The following is a 23,088-nucleotide window of genomic DNA, read 5'->3' as shown; positions in this document are numbered from 1 at the left end:
CACACAGTAGTAGCTTTTTATTTCCTTACAGGATCTAATTGGCCATGGTGTACTTTATTGTATATGTACTTCCCCCAACTTTTACTGACTTATCTTTCCAACAGCTTTTTGCTGACATAGCTTTTTGGTAACCATCCATAATAATCAATGCATTATGAAAATATTGGCCTGAGTTGATCTTGGGAGAAATATAGGACAGAGTGGGTTAACTGTGGTCACGGACATTGTGAACTGGCAGTGGTGGACCTGAAAAATAGGAAGAATAGTTTGAACTTGATTCTACCAGCAGTATAAAGCTACTGGAGACTTCCAGGAGGATGGGAGTCATGCCGACATAACCAATCATATTCTTTAAAGATCAATCTGATTGTGGCATGCAGAATAGATGGAATGGGGAGAACCAGGGGAGTGGAGAACTTCTAGGAGGGGGTGTCAATCATTCAGGTAAGAAATTATGAAGTATCCATAAAACTCATTCTTTTCTGGCCCGTGACTTGATGATCGCAATCATGCCCATGGTGTATAGAACATATTAACGGTGCCAGGCATTATGCCAGTGGTAAGCCTCGGGGCTGCAAAGAGGAAATTGACTTGGAAAAGTTTTCCCAAAAATAAAAATAAAGCTTTTGTCATGACATTTAAGATGTGAAGAGGGATGGGGTTCTCGGGTGCTCGGGAAACTGGCAGTCGCTCTATGTAAATACTCCACCAAATCCTTCCCGGCCTCAGCTTCTGTCCTTTCCACACGGGGGCTGCACTGGCACAGGGAGTCCCCGTGTGAAAGGCACTGTTGGGAGGGGCCCAAGTCCGCAAGGTCACAGTGATGGGGGAGAAGTCATCTTTCCCTGGAGTTTATTCTCAGCCACATACTACAGCACAACCAGATATTCCTTTATTTTGGCCATGAGCTGTTCCACATTGTTTCAAAAGTATTCAAGCACACCTTCTATTATATAACAGGATGACTATGACTTTTAAACATTATGATTTTAAGAACTTTAGATAAAGATATTGGGCTGATAATGAGTTTGTTCTAATGCACTCCTATAGCTTAAGCATGAATATTTCATGTTCGGATCACAGGTGCTAGAAGTAGGTCTCCACTTTCTCTCCCTCTCTTGCTCCTCACTGCTTCCTTGAGGGGAGTACCATTGCGGGGAGACCCCCATATTGGATGTGAAGTCACTGCCACTGAGGGGAATGCATTTTCCTAACCCAAATTAGCTTTCTCAGGGAAGACTTGATGTCTCTGTTCCGCAAGCTGTAGATAAAGGGGTTCAGCATCGGAGTTACCACCGTGTACATCACTGACACAACTGTACCCTTCAGTGCCGAGTGGGTTGAGGGTGGACTGAAGTAAACACAAACGGCAGTCCCAAAGAATAGAGAGACCACAGAGAGATGAGAGCTGCAGGTAGAAAATGCTTTCTGCTTCCCCCGAGCTGAGGGGATCTTCAGGATTGTTGAGAAAACATATGTGTAAGAGATAATCAGGCAAAGCACACAAACCAGGCCCATGAGACCTCCGATGCTGAAGATCACCAGCTCATTGATGAAGGGGTCTGTGCAGGACAGACTGAGGAGGGGGTTGATGTCACAAAAGAAGTGTGGGATCTCGTGGTCTGAACGGAAGGACAGGCTGTTCATCAACATTGTGTGTAAGAGGGAGTAGAGGGCGTTCATGATCCAAGATGCAGACACTAGGAGGACACAGAGCCCAGGCCTCATGACCATGATGTAATGGAGTGGGTGGCATATGGCCACATAGCGGTCATAGGCCATGACTGCTAAGAGGAATGCCTCCAGTGTCCCAAACAGTACCAAAAAATATAGTTGTGATAGACACCCTGCATATGAGATGCCCTGACTCTGGATCCATATGTTTGCCAGCATCTTGGGGACTGTGGTGGACACAAGACCGGTGTCAGTAAGGGAGAGGTTGGCCAGGAAGAAGTACATAGGCATGTGGAGATGAGCGTCAGTGATGATGGCCAGAATGATGAGGAGGTTGCCTGCCACTGTGACCAGGTACATGGACAAGAACAGCCCAAAGAGGATCTCCTGTTGCTCTGGTTGCTCAGAGAGCCCCAGAAGGAAAAATTCTGAGATGCTGGTCAGGTTTTCCCATCCCATTTATCTGTAAGCAGAAAGTGGAGATAATTGAATGAGGTTGACAAGCCCTGGCTAGTGAACTTTGAAACTTAGACAGCATGCCAATGTTGATCTTCTCATATGAGGTGGAATCATATGAATTATCCAATATTTAACTGTTTGGGACCTACAAAAATGGCAGTTTCATGTAGTTCAATAGAATATTTGCAAGTGCCTGTGCTTGGTGCCATGAGAAACCAAAGATTTGTTTGTAATGGGAGAGAGTTAATTTTTTTTTTTTTACTTTATTATATAAGCATCAACCTTAATGTATACATTTTGAGGCTATGCTGGATGTGTTTGTTGGCATAACTCTTGTGGTATTCATGTGGACATTGTGACATTGATCTCTCCTAAGACCCTGGCCATCTTATTTCCTTGGGCTGAAATAGTCTCCCTTCTCTCATTCGTCTATCTAACTAAACTTTAGGTGTCAGCTTAGATGCTACTTCTTCCAGGAAGCCTTCTCTGACTTACCCTCTTACAACAAACTCAGGTTCACACCCCTTGTGCCCCTGTGCCTTCCCCATCAGAGCAGGTGTCCCTCTGGATTGTGACTATCGGCTTACGTGTCCGTGTCCTCCACACTCTCACTGGCATGAGCACCACTGACAGTAGGCAGAGAAAGTGCGTGTGTTGCTCATCTTCGAAATGTAGCATTAGCCAGGAGACTGGTACAAGAGATACTCAGTGAGTGTCCAGCAAGTGAATAAATAAGCCCCAAAGAACATAAAGAAGAGAAAGTAAAGTTGGATAGAGGTAATATCAGACAGAGGAAACATCCTGAAGCTTTTTTGTTAGTAGGTTCGTACGTAGCTTTGAGTTAATGGAGTCCTGGCCATAGGAATATATGGAAAACATGATGACGGAGACATAAAGATGTCAAACAAAGCAAATGCACACTTTCTAGGTGAAATTCTGGGAATGGAACAGGGTTTCAGCCGAGGAATTGGCCCACAGAATCAGTCCCCGACCCTGTGCTAATTTTTTCCCTCCAAAGTAAAACATGCCCTATGAATCTGTCAGCTCTAGTTGCACGCACTGCATTTTGATTACTCTCCAGATGACAGTGGCATCTTGTGCGTCTTATTCACTCACTGGCCACGGATATCTCTCACCAAACTGTCTTCCTCTTGCCTGCAGATACCCCAGGGCATGTTGCGTGCTGCTCCCCTCTCATTAAAAACTTCACCAAAGGCAAAAACAGGAAGCCCAGAAACAGCACAGTACATGTCAGATTCTGGTCTGCTGGAGGCAGCACTGCCAGTTGGTAGGAAAGGGAAGAGGGATTGAGCAAATTGTTCTGGGACATGCTAGGTCACTCTTTGGGGAAAATTAATTTAGATTCATACATCACAGTGTTTACTGAATAAATGTCAGGTAGCTAAAGCATTATATCTACAGATATAACTGTAAAGCAGCCAGAAGAAAATAAAGCACAATAGTTAGTTGATCTCAGGACAAGGGTGGCCTTTCTAACTAAAAAGAATGGAAGCAAAAATAATGGAAAAGAAAATTGGTTTCATCAAATTAAATTAAAATTTTCACATTTTAATGGAAAAGATCATACAAAAGTAAAAAAAGCAAGCAAAAAAGTGGGAAGCCATTTTCAACATACATTGTAGAAAGAATTAAGATTCTTAAAAGAATAATTAATAATTTTAATTAATAAGTAAAGGACATTACCTCCAATAGAAAAATGGATGACCACTAACCCTAAGTCACATCCAGCATGGGCAGAACTGGATCTAGTCTCAGTTATTTAAGTCCAAGATCCATGCTCTATACCTCCACATGGTTTCCATAAATCACCACACCCTGTCTGTTGGCAGCTAAAATCCCCAAGATCCCCTGCTTGTGTGCAACTGGCTGAAATATGATTACAATAGATAGTGTCCCCCCCATATTCTCCCAAGGGTCTCTGCACTACACAGGGCCTGTGTTTATTAGACTCTGAATTCTCCATACCCCATAGACCTAGCTCTAGCTGTAGTGGATGGATCAGTGGTATTCAATACCTGGCTGCAGTGGTTGACTTCTCCCAATGCCCCTTATGAATACAATCACTTCGGTAGTTTCCTGGCCTCAATAGCTGTTGTCTTTTCCACTGCCCAAAGCTGACCCTCATCTCTCCCTCACTCGGGACAGAAGGTCCACTAGCTAAAGCAGATCAAAAGGCTTCAGAATCTCGACTCTCCTCACTTTTGTCTCGTGACCATTTCTGGCTCAGCGGACATGGAAACCTCGACCCTCATTCCCCCACCAGCATTTCTCTTAGCTCCTTGAGTCACAGACCAGAGGCCTTACTTCCTCTTTTCTTCCTCTGATTGCTACTGCTTAGTCCCAACTTTTAGGCTATCTTTTGCATCATGCATACCAAGGACTTTATCAAAACATAATCCATTCAATGCAGTGTCCTTCCTTTTCCTATAGGGTCAGTGGGCATTTTCCAGGCTTGTTACATACTCTAAATCCTACCACTCAGAACAAATTTGTTCTTCCATTTTATCTTAACTGTGTGCTGTTTTATCACATAAACTTTCTGTGGGTGATTGTAATTTTTGATGAATTTAACTTGGATGCTTTCTAGACTCAGGTTCAGTCTGGAAATGGAAATAAAATTTAGAGAACCTATGTTTCCCAGTGATGAGGAAAGAAACATCTGGAGGAAAGAAGTGAAAGTTGCAAGGGTCAAAACAGGGAATAAGGCGTTGGTGGAGGACTGAGGGAGCAGAACATGTCTCAAACCCCTATTCCCATGTTTGTTCAAACATAAACATCTTAACCCCACCTCCAAAAATAATATATTTGTTGACTAGTATGTTTGTTAAAAATCTCTGGAGGAAAGGATTAGTCAAAGAACATACATGCATGACCCATGGACACAGAGAATGGTGTGGTGATGGCGTAAGGGAGGAGACAAGGGGCTGGGTGGAGGTGGACAAATGGGGAAAATGTGGGGATACCTATAATAGCATAAACAATAAAAAATTTCAAAAAATCTCTGGAAGAATAAACAGGAAGCCAGTAACAGTGATTATTTGTTAGCGGTATGGAGATTGGGTGGATGAAACACAGGAGAGGGAGGGAGGTTTTCATGGGTAGTTTTTAGTATATTTCTTTCTCACATTGGTGTTTTCTTTTTAAAGTAGGTTGGTATATACAATCTTATATTGTTTATATTAGTTTTAGGTGTACAATATAGTGAGAAGTTTAAGCCATGTGAATGTACTACTTATTGAAAAACAAATAAAGATGTACAAAATAAAAGACAATGCAGAATAATGCAGCCTGTCTTTTCTGGAGATTCCATAAATAGCAGAGAACTGTGTTTGGTTGGAGCCACATCCTTTTAATCTCTTAATGCAGTGTGAGGCCACGAGTGAGTCCGTGCACGTGTTTGCGCATGTGTGTGAGTGCATGTCTGTCTCCTGCAAAGGCTGGGGGTTGAGTAAAAGGGATCATCATGGAATTATTTGAAGAAAAGTCACTATTGATCCCTCCGCTTCATCCTTCTGATAGCACAGCCCTCTCATTGTCTGTGAGATTTCACGGACATGGGTCAAAGGAGCACAGTATCATCATTGTTGGAACAGGACTATTTGTGAAAGATGGGCTCCCAGCTGATGATAGGGTAGGATGGGCAAAGGAAAAAGAGGGAGAAAAAAGAAGCAAAATGGGGTCATATATCCTGTATCCTAGTCCTTACCTGGTTGTTCTTGCCAGTCACTGAGGGTATAACTGGCGGGCTTCTGTCTACTTCACAGACTCTCTTCCACTATGGATGATCCGAAGAAGGTGGCAGGAACTCTGTGTAAAGGCACCAGAAGGAAATGTGCTTCATGCTCTGAATGTGTTGAATAGTGACTCTTGCCATCGCTGCACCTGTACAAATTTCTCCTTTTGCCTCACAGTATTAGAGGACTTCTTATTTTTGTCCATTCTGAGGAAAAAAGACAAGAGCTCCGAGTTGAGGTTATGATCATGCCAGTATATATCATCCTGGGAAGCTCCCTTCACAGAGCACCACATAGAGCTGAATAGCAGCCACATAGCATCCCTTTTCTATTTATATCAGAATTTGCTGCTGATGTCTGCCTCTTTTGCTTGTTCTTACAACCCATGAGAAATGCATTCTTGTAATTTCACCAATATCCTGGGAACGAAAATTCTGCTATTCTTAGCTGTAGGTTGGGCCAGTCTCAAGACCTGTTAAATCAACGATAATTAATTCTGTGATGTGCCCCAAACCCAAGAGTATTGAGAGCACACCGCGGTGTCTCTGCTGTGAGCTGGTCCAAGGGAGGCTAATGCATCGGGAACCTTTGACACCTCTGTGGTCTCAGCGGGATCCTAGCAATTAATTCACCAAAAAAGCAGTTCAGTTGTTTTGGTTGATTCATTTAGCTTTGTGATATCTTCCAGGGGCTTTTCAGGGAGGCACAGTAGAGGCCTTCAGCACGTGAAAGGGGCCAGATGAGGTGGGCCACCACTGGCTCAGAGAGGACCTTACCATCTTGTCCTCTTCTTGACGTAATAACCCTAGTACGGGTCGAAGCTTTGTTGATGCAACCCCGCTTGTACTACGCATAGCTTTTTTTTGGTCTGGGGAGGTCGGGAAAAGGAAACAAGGCATTCCTCATCGTGGCAGGTGCCAGCAACCCGAATGTCCTTGCAGGTGTTTCGTGAACAGATCTATGGGGCTGGTGAAGCTAAAAGACACCCACCAAAGAAATCTCTTCTTTCTCCTGGACAAATGGTCACATAATTGCCCGTCTTCCCCAAGTTCATCTAATCAAGGACACAGAGAATAAAGAAGCACAGAATGTGGCCAACTTGGGAATGTGGGTTATTTTGGGTCTCCTAGTGTGTTCTAGAAGTGCTGGCATGATATAGCCTTGAATCAGTAATCTAAAGGTTGGAACACCTTTATTCCATTTTATTGAACAAAATAACCACTTAATTCCAGCCAAAATAAATCTCGCTTAATATTTTTTTCTACCATGAGCAAAAGGAAGAGAGAGAACTGGTTCTGTAAGAAGAACATGTAACATGACTTGGAACATTAGTGTTTGATACTCAGAATTCACCCACCAAAATGGAATGGCAACTAGAACAGCTGAGTGGACAGAAACTGGGAAGAGAGTAACGCAGGTGCTGGCACGGGAAGAATTACCTGTGCCGAGTCCTTTCTACGCCACTTCCTCTTTTCTTAGCATCTGGAGAGGTAGAACATAAAGACAGTTCAAATGCAACTCATGTTTCCACAGTTGGACCATACCAGCATCTCCAAAGATGCCTTTATCTTTTATTTTTTTCAGTTCTATATCTGGAGAGGTATAGATGGTGGCAAAAGATTGTAAATTATCTAAAGATTGGAGACAGAGAGCTGGAACTGAATTCTAGCTGTGTGAGCCTGTGCAAGTTTCTGAAATTCTTCCAGCCCAAGTTTCCTCATTTTAGTGATCCCTGAAACGCTCGTGCATGAAACAGGCTTCAGCTAAGGATAAAGAATTAAACTGAGATTTGAGCTGCTGCCCCAAAGAAAGAGCTTTAGTTTGATTTCAGCCAAGTTATGTGCCTGCTGAAACAAACAAGTAAACCAACAGAACCCTAAAGTTTCTTTTGAAAAGTAAAGTGAAATCTGAATTTTCCATAATATAATATTCATAATGTCTAAGGTTCAATAAAAATTACTAGACATACAAAGAAACTGAAATACAAGATCCATTCTCAAGACAGAAGACATTTAATGGAGACCGACCATGAGGTGACTCAGATGTTAGAATTACCAGAGAAGGGGTTTAAAACAGGAAGAACTTGCCTTGTAGGTTTTGAGGTGGAGCTGCTAAAAGAAAACAAGGTTGAGCCTTTAATGAAAATAGTGAACAAGAGAATAATTTAAGAAAAATTAGTTCTTTTTGGTCATGTTTTAAAGGAGATATCCAAATAAGTAGAAGAATGAGAGATAAAACTTCAGAGTAAGGTTAACAGAGCGTGGGTCAGAGTGGAGTTGGTAGGTAGTTATGGAAACAGATGAAATCATCTGGAATTATGAGCCACGAACCTGAGACTCTCGTAGAAGGACTGAATTTTGATTCAGTATGAAGATTCTAGTGGGGGAAATAAGATACTTGCACAATCTAGAACGGATATCAAGCTACATGTTTGTCTCCTTTTTGCATTAGCTGAATAACGCAGCAGAGCGTATTGTTACAGTAATTTGGAGTGGCTATGCAATTGAACTGTAATACTTAAATTACATAATATGAAACATGGATGGTATAATATAATATATACATATGCAATATGAAAATACAAATAAGAAGTTTTATTGTAACTTTTTATTTTTATGTTTGAAATATTATGTTGATATAATAATGTTTTTAAAAATATTAAAATTAAGGGGAAAATGATGGTCTTCCAGAGTAACCAATAAAATTGCCCTGGACTTCAGGTATCACCCTTGACACTCCTAGCTCTTCCTCATTTATAACCATCCAATAATTCACTGATTTTTCCAAAGGGAAGTCCACTCAATATCCTGGAAAAAGGATAATAAATAGTACAGTATAAGATAATAAACACTATATTATAAATAGATTTCAAAATGTGCAATAGTTTAAACAGAATGAAAGTCCGTGTCTCTCCTCTGTAACAGTGCCAGTGGGGACGCTGGGGGTGGGTGGCGCACAGCCCCACCGTCCCGCTCAGCCCCCGGGCCAGTTTCGTCTCGCTCAGAGGAAGCCTGCATTCGGGAGTTTCTCTTTTCACCTTACTTTGGCATCTAGGCCCTTTATCTATATGTTCACTGCTTGTTAGATTGCTGTAAACTCTTTGGAGCTCTTTAGATTCCTTTTTTTTTTTTTTAAGTTTTTATGTATTTATTTTTAGAAAGAAGGGAAGGGAAGGAGAAAGAGAGGGAAAGAAACATCGATGTGTGGTTGCCTCTTGTGTGCCCCTTACTGGGGACCTGGCCTAGAGCCCAGGCATGTGCCTTGGCTGGAAATTGAACCAGCGACCCTTTGGTTTGAAGGCCAGTGCTCGATCCACTGAGCCGCACCAGCGAGGGGCTCTTTAGATTCCTTACAGCTGCCCAATGAAACTCCTGATCTCACCACCCTTTCCTGCTCCCTTATGTCTCTCTCCCTGACCAATCTTACTTCAAGACAAATCTCACCATTGCTTCATGCAGAGAGCTTTTATCAACTGTCATCTATCTGTCTATCTACCTATCATCTATCATCTGTATTCCTGTCTATTTATCTACCTGAATAATATCATAAATACCCTTAGACCAGTGGTCCCCAACTTTTTTGGCATCAGGGACTGTTTTCATGGAAGACGATTTTTCCATGGACCAGGGTGGCGGGTATGGTTTCAGGATGATTCAAGTGCATCACATTCAAGCTCACCTCCTGCTTTGCGACCAGTTCTTCACAGGCCTGGACTGGTACCAGTCTGCAGCCTGGAGGTTGGGAACTCCTGCCCTAGACACACCATGCAACCGAAAGTTAAGTTTTCAGTAATAACTTACTTCTAGCTACATTGTATCCTTAGTTGCATTCTCCTATCTCTCCCTTCTTGAATTTCCTTTTGTTCTGAATCCTATGCTCATCTTGCCCTGATTGTTTTTCATCTATACTTATTCCAAGAAAATTTCTTTTTTTTGGTTACTTAAGCTGTTTTAACTTTATAAAAGGGTATTAGTAATAATCTTTTGGGATTTACATTTTAAAATACTACTATTATGTTGCTAAGATTCAGTCAAATTGTGACACATCTCTGTGCGCTGTTCAGGAAAAAAGGTTTCTCTGCTGGCTGTAGTGCTCACCCAATCAGAAAGGATGTCGTGTTGCTGATACACAGTGAAGGGGACAAGGGGGCCCATGTCTAAAATTATACCTGGGATGACTTTTGTATTCCATTCCCAACAGCAGAGATTAATAGCAACTACAGCACCTGTCCCCCAAAGGAGACGTGCTACTGCGGACTCAGATCCTACCTCGGGAGTCAAAGCTTTGGTCACTTCAGCAGGAGAAGCCCGCGTGGCAGCTGTTCAGCAGCTCCCCTCAGAGCATCAGATATATGGTCATTCCCCTTTTGAGCTCCTAGGTTCTGGTGACACCACCTTTCCCTTTTGTAATTAGGGGAAGTAACTCCTTCCTGCAGTTAGTAATCTCTGGGTTACCTTAGCATCTGTCTTTTCTGTCCTTTAGTCTCTTTCAGGACACACCTATGTATCTACTTACCTGTTTTATATCTTCTTGGTTTAAACATACCAGATGTGCCTTCTGTTTCTTGAATGGACCCTCACTGACCCGGGCAGACCTGCTAGCTATATAGTCTTTACCAGACTTGGTCAATCTCTGGACGTTGGTGCAGGAAGTAATGCCAATGATAGTGTCAAAATTACTCTGAGACGGCATGTTTGACAGAATCAAAGGGACATGGCTGAGACAAAGACTTTCCATAGAGGGGCAATGATTGTTATTTGCCTTTAAAGGTATAAACATACATATCGATTCTTATTAGGAAATACAGTAGGGGAGGTCAACTTCCTTTGTCTAAATTTAAACGGAGAAATAATGTCAGACTGACAGACCAGTTCATTGGTACGAAGTTCTGGGAGTTTACATCCTCAGTTCTTTTATAGCATTCCCTTGGCACTTAATATTTTACTATGGAAAATACTTGAAATATCTCAAACTATTTGGCTTTTTTTGAGTTTAACCACAACAAGAAATTAGCTTTGTTGCATTCATTATTTAAACATAATATTTCAAGATTCATTTATTAATTTAATAGAAATGCATGAAATAGTTACTATATGAGGGGAGACCCCCAAAAATGTGGAATTATCTTCTGGTGGGCGGGCCCCTTGTAGTACAGGTCTCCCCCACTAGGTGAGTGTTCTAGGAACCCATCTGGGTCAGTGTACCAGCTGGCATTGTTGTGAGAGGCGGCATTCTGCCCCAGGGAATTTTTTTTGAAGACCCTTTCAATGTGTTTGTCCATTTTATGATGGGTGATTTAGGAATGCACCTGCCCACACCATGCTGAGGGTTCTGCAGTTTTTGACCAAAAGCCCCAAAACGGCATGACCCCTATGCTCCACCCTCCTTATTTACCTGATCTCTCCCTGAGTGACTTATTTTTTTTGTTTGTTTCCTTAGATGAAAAAAGTCATCAAAGGGAAATGGTTTGCCACTGTGGAAGAGGTGAAACAAAAAACAGAAGCACTAGAAGGCATCAGAATCGACGAGTTCAAAAACTATTTTGAGCAGTGGAGAAAACTGCCTTGATAGGTGTATTACCTCAAATGGAGAGTACTTTGAAGGTGACTGAAGTTTAAACATGCAAGAATAAACATATAATTTTTTTATAAATAAATTCCATTTTTTGGGTCCCTCTTCATATGTCAGCCCCTCAGTGATAAACCTACAGCAGAACAAAACAGACCCCCAGTCTTCATATTCTAGTGGGGAGAGACAGACCATACACTTCTGTAACATTTTCAATGACTAACTTTGATTCCCTTCATGCTCTGGTCATGCATTCACACAGACTCATATGCATTTGTAATCAAATCCTTTTTGGTTAAAAAGAAGATAATTGGGATAGTTCTCATCCTTGAAATTTCAGAGGCTCAGAAAACATTAAAAGGTGAATAATGTCATCTTCTGATGTTCATGGACAATTCTTGGCAATGTGAATTATCTGTAGAAGATGGTAATTTTACATTTTTACTGGTAGTTAAATATAGTAGATAATAAAACAACTTGCACACTGTTCTAAGATACACTCAATCCAGCTCTTCAAAATGTTATTCTGTTTGAGAATATGATGTTTAAGTACAATCATTTACATTTTATGAATATTTAAAATGTTTTTTATAATTTTCTCACGGACAGGATCAAATCATAGGTAGTAGAGTTCCTTAGTGGGTATTTAGTGACCTCTAATTAGGGTTAACTGCCTCTGTTTTGGGGACTATCACCCATGTAAGCAGTGCTGGTCACCCAGAGAAAAGCCTCACCTTGCCAGGCCATTCTGAGGAGGCACAGTCATATCGTTTTTAATACTTTGCCTTTTCTTCATTTATTATTTGACGCATGAACTTTTGTCACTGTAGCTTTGTTTCATTTTATACTTAAGTAAATCAGCATCTTATTATATTATTTAGAATAATTATTGCTTTAAAACATAATAACTAGGGGTGCGTGCCATTTTAGTAAGATATTAGAGAGAGGCTTATGCTCTTGAGAAACAATCTAGTTTAACCCACAATACAGCAAGAACAAAAATATCTCCCCTGGTCAGTTTATTTAAAGATCTTATAGATGAGTAAATAACATCTGGTATGATGACATCTGATCATTATCACATTACATTTCAGAGACTGATATTTTCATTTTTTCATCCCACTTTCCACCAGGAATTATTGGATACACTTTGTATGACCAGAATTATAAAAGGTACAGTGATGTGTTAAGACCTGCCCTCAGAAGACGACAAGCCCAGTGCAGATGATTAAACATCACAGCTTGATAAAAATGGACATTTGATTACTGATTTATATCCTCCGAGTAAAGAGCTCTTTTACTCACATCCTGTGACAGTGGCAGACAGATATTATTTTTTATAAACATAGCTGTAGGAGCAGAGCTCCAGACCTTTTCCACTTCCTATAGTCCAGTAGCTGAATCACGAACCCAATATTCTGTGCTGCCACTCTGCCGAGTGACAACAATGTGTACAAAGTGACAATTTCAATAAGATGTATCACAAATTGTTACAAATATCTGAGAGAGAGAATTTTTAGCTGTAAAGAACAAAGGTAGCTTCTTGGAGCGGGAGGACATTGGGGATGGATTTCCAAGTGCATTTCAATTGGCAACTGCAGTCTCCAACCTATGAACTCCCATTGCTTACATGGAGAGTCTCTTGCAGAAGAGTTTCCCCAGGGCAGCCTTCATGTCCCGATTTCTCAGACTATAGATGAAAGGATTTAATACTGGGGTCACTGCGATGTACATCACAGTTATCACAGCATCTTTCGGGCTGTAACTGGCCAGAGGGCGGAAGTACACGCCCATGACCGTCCCATAATACAAAGAAACAACTGTGAGGTGGGAGCCACAGGTGGAGAAGGCCCTGAGCACGCCCTTGGTGGATGGAACACGTAAGACCGTGGAGAAGACGCAAACATAGGAGGCGATGATGCACAGCAGTGGCACAGAGAAAACAGCGACCCCGAGGTACATCATCTTCACGTTCAAGTGGATGTCAGAACAGGCCAGCTTGAGCAAAGGGGTAATGTCGCAGTAGAAGTTGGCCACTTCCTGCTTGCCGCAGAAGGACAGACTAGCTGTGAGCAGAGTGTGGGGGAGGGCGTTGACGTTGCCAACCACCCAAGACCCAACGACTAGCAGGACACAAGTTCGTGGGCTCATAATCGCCGTGTAATGAAGTGGGCGGCTGATGGCCACCGCGCGGTCATATGCCATCGCAGCCAGGATGTAGCTATCTGTGTTTCCCAAGGCAATCATGAAGTACATCTGTGTTAGGCATCCCCCAAAGGAGATGGCCTTGGTGCCCAAGAGGTGGTTGGCTAGCATCTTAGGGATGGTTACAGAAGAAAAGAAGATGTCAACGAAGGAGAGGTTGGCAAGGAGAAAATACATGGGGTTGTGAAGGCGAACATCGAAGTGAATGGCCAAGATGATGAGCAAGTTTCCAATCAGTGTGATGGGATAAATGAACAGGAAGAGGATGAAGAAGAAACCTTCCTGTTCCTGCTGCCCGCTGACTCCCAGGAGGATAAAATCCAGGGTGGAGGACCTGTTGTCTTCTCTCATAGCTCTTTTATTTAGAAAGAGGAGAGGAATCCAGAATTAGTGAATTTACCGTGTTTAATGGTTTTCTTTATCCACCAGTTTTGACTCAAGTGATAAGTCATCTCTACAAGTGGGTTTACTGAATCTGGAGAAAACCAACATTTTTGACAAATATCCTTGTTGATCAGTGGGACTAACCGACAGTTAGCCCTGGACACTCATGTCTGAGAAGCGAGCCATCTTTGAATCGGAAGTGCCTGTCCTCCCCACTTCCAGCACCATCACCCAAGCACCTAGGATTTAATCAGTTAACAAGTACTTCATTTTCAAACTGCATGTACTAGATACTTTGTTAGGCTTATGGGAAAAAAATGTGAAAAATGCAATTTAGTAATCTATTTATTCAACCTGTAAGACCTAGTCTCTGCTCTCAAGGACCTTACAACTTAATGGAAAAGCCAGAACCATGTGCTAATTTTATTACATAAGATTTGGAAATAACAGCATTTTGGAATCTTGACAAACTACTCCAGTGCAAAAGATGTGTTAGTACAAGGGCCAGCCTGGAAATTAAGAATTTTTCCAATGACCAAAGTCATAGTAATCCCAGAGCCCAGTAAGTAAAAGGTATCTACAATGACATTCAAAGACTATAAATCACAAAGACCATTGGGCTGAGGTCTTAGCAAAAATAAGCCTAGTGAATTTACTCCCCTAGAATCCCATTTTCAAATAAAAACTTTCACCCTCTCCTTGATAGGCTTTACCTCTTTGGAAAACTCTCTAATATAGATCATTGCAAAGCTTTTATCTTTTGTCTCTCTTTTCTTTATTATTTCTTTTGCTGGTGCATCCAACTCTATAGCCACTTCCATGACTGTAGAGAAAGCTCGCAGGCCGGCATCTGGAGCCTCAATGTCTCTTTTCCGTATTTCTCCATTCAGCCATCCTGCCAGCTTGTTTGTCTAAACCCCCTACTTTGCACATCCAACCTAAGTAGTTTGCAAATTCTTTTTTTTTTTTAGGAGTGAAACCATACTTTGTTTATTTTAATCATCCTCAGAGAGTTTATTTTGAAATATTATTCATTTTATGAACAAATAAGTTTGCACTCTATTTCTAGAGTTAAATCAAAATTTATTGCTTTGGTTTCCCACATGTGGGATGCTCACAGCCACACACACCCAGTTTATCTTTCACTTTGACATCTGACCTTGTTGATTCTGCATTTAAAATAATTCTTACATAATTTAACTTTTCTACCTATTGTCTCAGAGCTTTACCTTAGATAACTATCATTTTCTACCTGAAATATTGTAATGTTTCCTAACTTCTTGACTATAGAGTCTTCCCTCTTTGGTCCACTTTTACTCTGAGGCATACTAATAATGGCAGAGACTACTAGCTACTCATCCAAACCCACTTTGTTTTCTTCTTCCTGGACACAAAATTAGACTAGATTTCCCAGGCTCCTTTGCACTGAGGTGTGGTCTTGTGACTGAATTTTAGTCTGCCAGTTCATCCATATGTTCCCTTTCTGGGCTCCCTGTGAGTTAGATAGAACTGGCCCAGAGGCTGAACGGCATAGTGGAATTACACGGTGAAATGAACTTGTGCCTCTAGTTTTCTACATCCAGCAGAGCCACCCATGACCAAGACTGGGACTGTTACATAGGAGAGACATAAACTTTAATTCTGTTTAAACTATTACACATTTTGAGATCTATTTATATTGTAGTATTTACTATCCTTTTTTAGGGCATCCTGAATCATTCACTAATTTTTCTAAAGAGAACTCTATTCAATAATTAGTTCAATATATAATTAATTCAATTACTAATTCTCAATATTTCCTATAGTACATGTGTGAATTATATGCCGGGCACAGGGGATGCAGATCTAAGTATATTTCCCAAAATAAGATGTCCTTTTCTATCTCTGAACCTAAGATTATTTGGACCTCTTTCTTAAAATGCCTTTCCTTATCCTTGCACAGGATCATAATATCTTATGGTTGAGACAGTTCAATGAAGTTGAAGGGCTCAGACAGTATGGTTAGTTCATTTGGTGTGGAAGTATATTTTAGAGGTGTGATTCTTAGCAATATAGCAGACTAAGCTGATGTCGACAGGCCCTGTTCCAATGAAAACACATAGAAATTCTAGATAAGTTTTAAAAATAATTAAAAAAAACTCCAAACCTAAAAGAAAGAAATGGGAATACTTAGGTATGAGAAACAAAAAGAATACTTAGCAAGAATTGTAAGACAGAGATGCCGCCGCTCTGGCCCCTTGAGTTTTCCAATTACGAACAAGGTCCTAAAGGCAGGGGTCTGGTTTGTAATTTCCCTTTAGTTCAAGAGATGCAGCCCCAGACCACGTGAAGTAGAGAGCTAATTTGATCTTCTGTGTAAAACAGGTGAAGCCTTGATCTCTTTGCAAAATAATACTAGAATTTTTTGGTATGTTAGACTTGGAAAGGAAAGAACAAAAGAATAATATGATTGTCTACAAAGAAAACCCCCCAAAATCTCTAAGTCAATCAAGAATTCCCAAGGGAATCTCTAGAGGTATTAGTAAGTATGTTTAATACAGATCAATATTAAAAACAATCAATATTGTTCTTATACTTAAATAATAACAAATTAGAAAATACAATTTTTAGGAAGACTCATTCACAATAGCAATAGAAAATATTAAGGAATCTAGAAATAATTCTAACAAAAGAGGTCCATCTGATTTCAAAAATTATGAAACTTTGCTGAAGGATGAAAAAGAATACCTAAAAAAATGAAGAGGCAAGCGATGTTAATGGCGAGACTCAGCATGGTAAAATTGTCAGTTCTCTTCTAATTAATCTATGAATTTGATGCAATCCTAATTAAAATACCACAGATTTCTTTTAAACATGGAATTTAGCATGCAGAAGAATGAGGAGATATAAAGAGCTAAGATAATTTGAAGACTGAGAATAAGGAGAAAGTAATGGTCTCCTTAAGTATCAATATAATTTACTATGGTGGTTGAAACAGTTGAGTAGTACTGATGCAGGAAATGCAGAACAGACCTATTAACAGAGTAGAGAGTTCAGACACAGATCAAGCCTTTATTAGCAGAGGGTGTATGACGTGTGTTGGTTTAGAAATGGGCAAGGAAAGGATGGGCTGACCAGAGTAAAGTGTGTTAGAACAGTGGGATACCCATATACAAGAAATAATCCCTAAAGGATTAATTGTGAAAAGCAAAGCTTCAAGAAGTTTAGAGGAGCACACGATAAGCATCTCAGACCAATGCCTTCTGCTTCTTAAACTTACACAATGCTATATGTCAATTATATCTCAACAACACTGAAAAAAATTTAGAAGCAAGTATGTTTATGATATCAGGAAAGTAATTAATTTCTTAAACCAGTACAAAACACACAAAACATAAGAAACATGTCTTATATTTTGACTAGTTTAAATTTAAAACATTTATATGAAAGAGACAATGTAATGAGAGGGGAGACAAGTCATGGATGGGAAAGCGGTGTTTGCTACATGCGTGACGGACAAAGCGTTAGTGTTCAGAATACACATGAGCCTCACTAAGAAGAGGACAGAAAATACAGGAGGAAATAATGGGCAAAAGGTTAGAGTAGACGAGTCACAGGAGAGGAAAAGGGTACAGCCAATAAACAAAAGAAGAGATGTTAAATTAAAACAAAATTTAACAAGGACTGATGGGGAAAACACACAAAGTGAGAAATCAGCCTGGAAAAGGAGTTCATGGTTATCCTGTGGAGAATTTTCAGTATGTACTTGATTCGTAACATAGTAAAAATTAGTATAGCGGCTGTAAATTGAACTACCCATTTTTTGGTAATAGAAATAAACAACTTTTTGTTTAATGCAAACATAGGTATTTGGATGTATAAAATGACTGATGACTAAGGCAACATTTGAGTGAAAACCTGGTGCAAGGACAACCGCAAGCTGATTTTAAAAAGAGTTAGTAAATGTAAGAAGCTGCACCAGATGAGAAGTGGTTGGTATAATCGATGTGAGAACTGAAGGCACGGGGAGCTGGAGGAGACACAGGGACCTCACAATCTGCAGTGTTAGGGGTCAAGGTGGCATCATGGGAGAGACGACCCCTGCTGAAACACCGTGGAGAGAGGTAAACGAACCATATGCTACAGGGAGACGGACCAGGAAATGCATCTGCACGAATGCCAGAGACAGGGGGAGCCTTGAGATCACTGGGATTAACCGGAGTTCCAGGCAATGAGAGCCACTAAAATCCTTGTTCCTGGAAAGTGTTTGTGCTCTGAGTGTGACAGGGCTGAGGAGAGTTTTCCAGGGACACAGGAGGCCAAATGCTCCCCTTGGCATCACGGGTAGTAGATGAAGTCAAAGAAATGTCATCCAAGTGCTTTGACAATGAGATAAACATAACTTTCTGAAGGGGCCTGTTGGCGTGCACTGTGGGGTGCGGGAGGGGGTGTGCCCGGTGGGCGTGCAGTTCCACTCTAAGACCAGCAGGCTTACGCTGGTGCACACACACAAGCACACATGACCCCCTGCCCAACCACGCGCGCGCACACACCGTATTTCTTCAGGAGATGGAGAGCTCAGGACTGAGATCACCAAATCAAAACTACCCCTTGCTCAACCTGTTTTTATGCAGAAGGGTCCCTAAATACCCAGTGTCCATTGTCAGGAGGAGAGGGTTCTCTCCCTCCCCCCTGCCCCCTGGTTTTGTCCATTCAATCTGGAGACCTTGGGTCCTGGAACCAAGGTCTGAGTCCTAGTGCCAGTCCTTCCCTGTGTGACCTTAAGCAATTCAATTCATCAATTTTTTCATCTGATAAAATGACAAAATAATTTTACCTACCTCTTCAGGGTTTGTGAGGGTTAAAGGAGATAGTGTATGTAATGCAGTTGCTGGCTAACCTACCCCTTGATGTCCCTGTGGTGGAGGCTTTGTTCTTCAGTGTCCGCAGCCCCTGCCTGGGGAGTCAGCACAGGTGCGGTCAGAAGTGGTGCTGATCCTGCCTTTACTTCTCTCCCACAGATGGGAAATTTACAGCCAGCTGTCTAGCACCTGTTAGCATTCCTCTTGGGCTGCAGGCCTGCTGGAGAAAGTTCCAGTAGTAGGCTTGCAGCCTGGGTCCTTTGTTCCCGTGGCAAAGGAGATAAGGTTAGGATGGTTTGGAAAGGGGAGCCCCGTGTTTCCCGACCCCACGGTTGGGGTGGAGCAGAAGGGGTAGGCAGAGCTGTCCTGGACAGAGCCTGACAGGGCGGACTCCGGTTTCCTCCTGAAGGAACCGAGGTGGCCACAGCATAGAGGAAGTTTGGAATTATCCACCAGGTTATAAAGTCTCCAGGACCGTGACTCCCACATGTCTTTTTCCTGGCCATCGGGTAATTGAAACTCATTACACACACCTAGAGCTGTCCCCTGAGGGCACACAGTGGTTCTCAAGAGTCATAGTTTCCAGAGTTCTTTTCTAGCAGGCAAGATGGGCAAGAGGGTTTCTGAGGTAGTGTGTCGCCAGGGTTTAAGCTCTGGGTGGACCCATTCTAGCCCCTTTGTTGGAATGTGGGCCTTTCTCCGCCGCCGCTCAGTACAAACTGGAACCACCCCATGGGATACAAGGACTGTGGCAGAGCTTTTCCCCTGGCCGTACTTGCAGCCTGCACTGAAGCCTTTCTAGTGCTAAGTGTCAGGATTCTACCTGAGAAGTTTAGCCCTTGAATTGCTTGGGACACCTCATCTATGGATCCCCCCCACTGATCCATAGGCACCCCCAGAACTCATCCATTTTCCAGTGGCCAACTCCCTGCACGCCAGCCTATGGCATGTGAGTCTGAGCCTCTGGAGGTGGCTTGTGAGCATGTGCAGAAAGCTCACCCAACTCTGCAAGACTGGGAGAAAGCACACATTTTAGGGCATCGCCGGGGAAAACAAACTGGAGACTCTCAGCACCTGGTCTGACTTTGCCGGACTGAGAGAAGTCATGCAGTCTTAAGAACTCACTCCGCACAAGGGAACAACAATCATGGAGTGGGCGTATCCACAGAAAAGGTCCGAGAGAGCATTAGAGTTGCTGGTGGACTGAGTGATGGATGTACCGGGTACTTCTCTCCTAAAGCCGGTCAGTAGAAACTGGAGAAGGTGACTGCTTTTTCAGACATGAAGACAACAACTGAAGAATTCAAGAACACAAAAACCAAGGAAGCATGATACCAAAGGAATACAATAATCTTCTAGTGACTGACACCAAAGAAATGGAGATCTAGGCATTGTCTGACAAAGAATTCAAAATAATTATTTTAAGACACTCAGCAAACTACAATAGAAAACAGATAGAAAAAAAAAAAACAAATCAGAACACAATACATGAACAAAGTAAGTTCAACAGAGATATAAATCGTGAAAAAGAATGAAAGAGGAATTCTGGAGCTCATGAATACTCAGGCTGAAATGAAAAACACACTAGGCTTGACTTATAACAACTGCTATAGGAAGTTCTTCAAGTTGAAACAAAAGGATGTTAATTTGTAACATGAAAGTATAAAACTGGTAAAGTATAATGGCAAGCTCAGAATGCTCTAATTCTATAATGGTGTTTAAATCATTTTAATTCTAGTATAATGTTTAAAAGACAAAGATATTAAAAATAACTATAGCCACAATAGCTTGTTACTAAATGAACAATATAAAGAGATGTAAATTGTGCCATAAATTGTAAATTGTTGGGTGGGGACAAAGTGTAGAGTTTTTGCAATCAAAGTTAAGCTGTTAGCTTAAAACAGACTCTAATAACTATAAGGCTTATGTAAGCTTCATGATAACCACAAAGCGAACTCAAAACACAAAAGACAAAGAGAAAGGAATCAAAGCACACCTGCAAAAATAATCATCCAATCACAAAGGAAGACAGTAAAAATGAAAGAACAAAGGAACTACCAAACATCCAAAAAACAATGGAAAAAATGACTATAATCCTTACCTATCAATTACTTTAAATGTAATGAATTAGATTCTCTTATCAAAAAATCATAAGGTAGTCAATATTATTGTACTTAATACCTTTGTATGGTGACAGATGGTTACTAGGCATATCAGGGTGGTCCCATCATAAGGCATATAAATGTAGAATCACTACGTTGTACATCTGAAACTAATATAATACTACATGTCAACTATAATTTAATAATAATTAAAAGGACAGAGTGGCTGGATGGATAAAAACCAAGACCCAACAATATGCTTCCTACGAGAGAATCACTTCAACTTTAAGGACATACATCAGCTGAGTGAAGGGGTGAAAAAAGATATTTCATGGAAATGAAACCCAAAAGAGCAGGAGTTAAACATATATGAATCAATCAATGTGATATACCACATTAATAGAATGAAAGAAAAATCATATGACTATCTCAATATAGGCAGAAAAAGCATTTGGCAAAATGCAACAGTATTTTTCCAAATATGTAACCAGCCGTGCATTCCTGTAATAATCCCCATGTGGGGAAGGTAGAAAGTTCTTTTATTGTTTTGTTGGCTCCTGCTTATATTTTTCTGGGAACTTTTGCATCCATTCTCACAAATGAGATTCTTTTGTGGTTTTAGTTGTGTGAAATATTTATCAGGCTTTAAAATCAATAGTATAATTGCTTTATAAAATTATTTTGGAAGCTTTTCTTTTCTGTCAATAATTTGAGCAACAGTCCTCAGAGGATACCTGGTTTTCATTCTTTCTACAGGATAGGCAAGGCATGGCTTTAGAGAAAAAAAGGTCCCTTCTACTCTGGTTTTTGCCAGAGCCCATGGCCCAGCGACACATCACTTAATGATTTCCATGACTTCCTGGGAATCCAGATACATGAATGGAGTGTGGTAGCTATGATTTATGTTACTGTCATGTCCTCTATGTGAAATTCCTCGGCATCCTCTTCAGTGGGACTGGGAACACTTGGGCGGACCGGATGATGATGAGAAAGGGAACTGAGACCAGGAGTTATCGGGTCATTTTTGTGCTTTACAGTTTGATAACTTCTGTGGGAGCCCACGTTTCCTGCCTCTGTCCTGTAACTCAACTATTATCGTGGCTGGAGTGTCCTCTCTGCCTCTCAAAATTCTAGCTGTGTCTCCCGCTAGTGCGCACATTCTGACTGACTTAGGTATATTTACTCATTCTTTTAATCTCCTCCATGGGCCCACCATCGATTCAGAAAAATGCATTATGTATGAAGAAAACCAGGCTAAAATCCTCACGTACTTTCTAATGAAAAACATCTAATAGGTCACTTCATTTTTTGGCAATGAGATTTGTCACCTCACCTGTAACAGAGGGCTATTGTTATCTGTACTATAAGACTATTTTGAAAATTTAAAAAGCCAATAATATATGTGATAGAATAAAAGTACATATGCACACGAGTATATTTGATATTTAATGAAATACCTACTGTCTCTGAAACTATATGATGCATTTTGAACTATGTGTCACTAAACACTTTTCCTTCGTGTTGACTCTTATTGCAGTTTTTAAAATTAGTTATTTAAATTTTTAAAATTATTTCAATTACCGTTTACATTCAATATTGTTTTGTATGAGTTTCAGGTGTCCAGCACAGTGGTTAGACATTCATATACTTTACCAAGTGTTCCCCCCAGTATTTCCAGTCCCCACCTGGCACCATACAGAGTATTACAATATTACTAACTGTATTCCCTATGCTGTATTTTACATCCCTGTGACTATTCTGCAACTACGAATTTGTACTTCTTAATCACTTCACCTTTTTCATTTAGCCCCTCAAGCTGCCCTCCCCTCTGGCAACCATCAGTCTGATCTCTATGTCTATGAGTCTGTTTATTGTTTCATTAAAAAAACAACCACAAGTATTTGCATGCACAATCAGTAGCATTATGACAATACACTGAAAATACCCTGTGCCATGTGCTTTGACTGATAGAAAACTAGGAGAGGCTCATAACTTGATTTGCCTCAAGTAGAGTTTTTTTGAGTTTGTACAAGTTTCTTTCTTCCCCCCACTGGAATTTTCATTCTCCCTGTATGACTCCCTTTCTTAAAATTTAGTCAT

At 41.0% G+C, this 23,088-nt stretch overlaps 2 protein-coding genes across 2 annotated transcripts; both read right to left on the bottom strand.

The window, feature by feature from the left end:
• Window positions 1-1,182: 1,182 nt before the first annotated feature.
• LOC129072266 (olfactory receptor 1G1-like) lies at window positions 1,183-2,148 on the bottom strand. Its single transcript, XM_054575678.1, has one exon. It carries the CDS (start codon window positions 2,131-2,133, stop codon window positions 1,183-1,185), a length of 951 nt encoding a protein of 316 aa, XP_054431653.1. The 5' UTR covers window positions 2,134-2,148.
• A 10,934-nt stretch (window positions 2,149-13,082) lies between these two features.
• On the bottom strand, window positions 13,083-14,012 carry LOC129072239 (olfactory receptor 1A1). Its single transcript, XM_054575661.1, has one exon. It carries the CDS (start codon window positions 14,010-14,012, stop codon window positions 13,083-13,085), a length of 930 nt encoding a protein of 309 aa, XP_054431636.1.
• Window positions 14,013-23,088: the final 9,076 nt, after the last annotated feature.

The sequence above is a fragment of the Pteronotus mesoamericanus genome, unplaced genomic scaffold (assembly GCF_021234165.1).
Source record: "Pteronotus mesoamericanus isolate MK-2021 breed Mesoamerican mustached bat unplaced genomic scaffold, CSHL_Meso_final contig_317, whole genome shotgun sequence".
Classification (NCBI taxonomy): Eukaryota; Metazoa; Chordata; class Mammalia; order Chiroptera; family Mormoopidae; genus Pteronotus; species Pteronotus mesoamericanus.
This window is presented reverse-complemented; position numbering and strand designations above follow the sequence as displayed.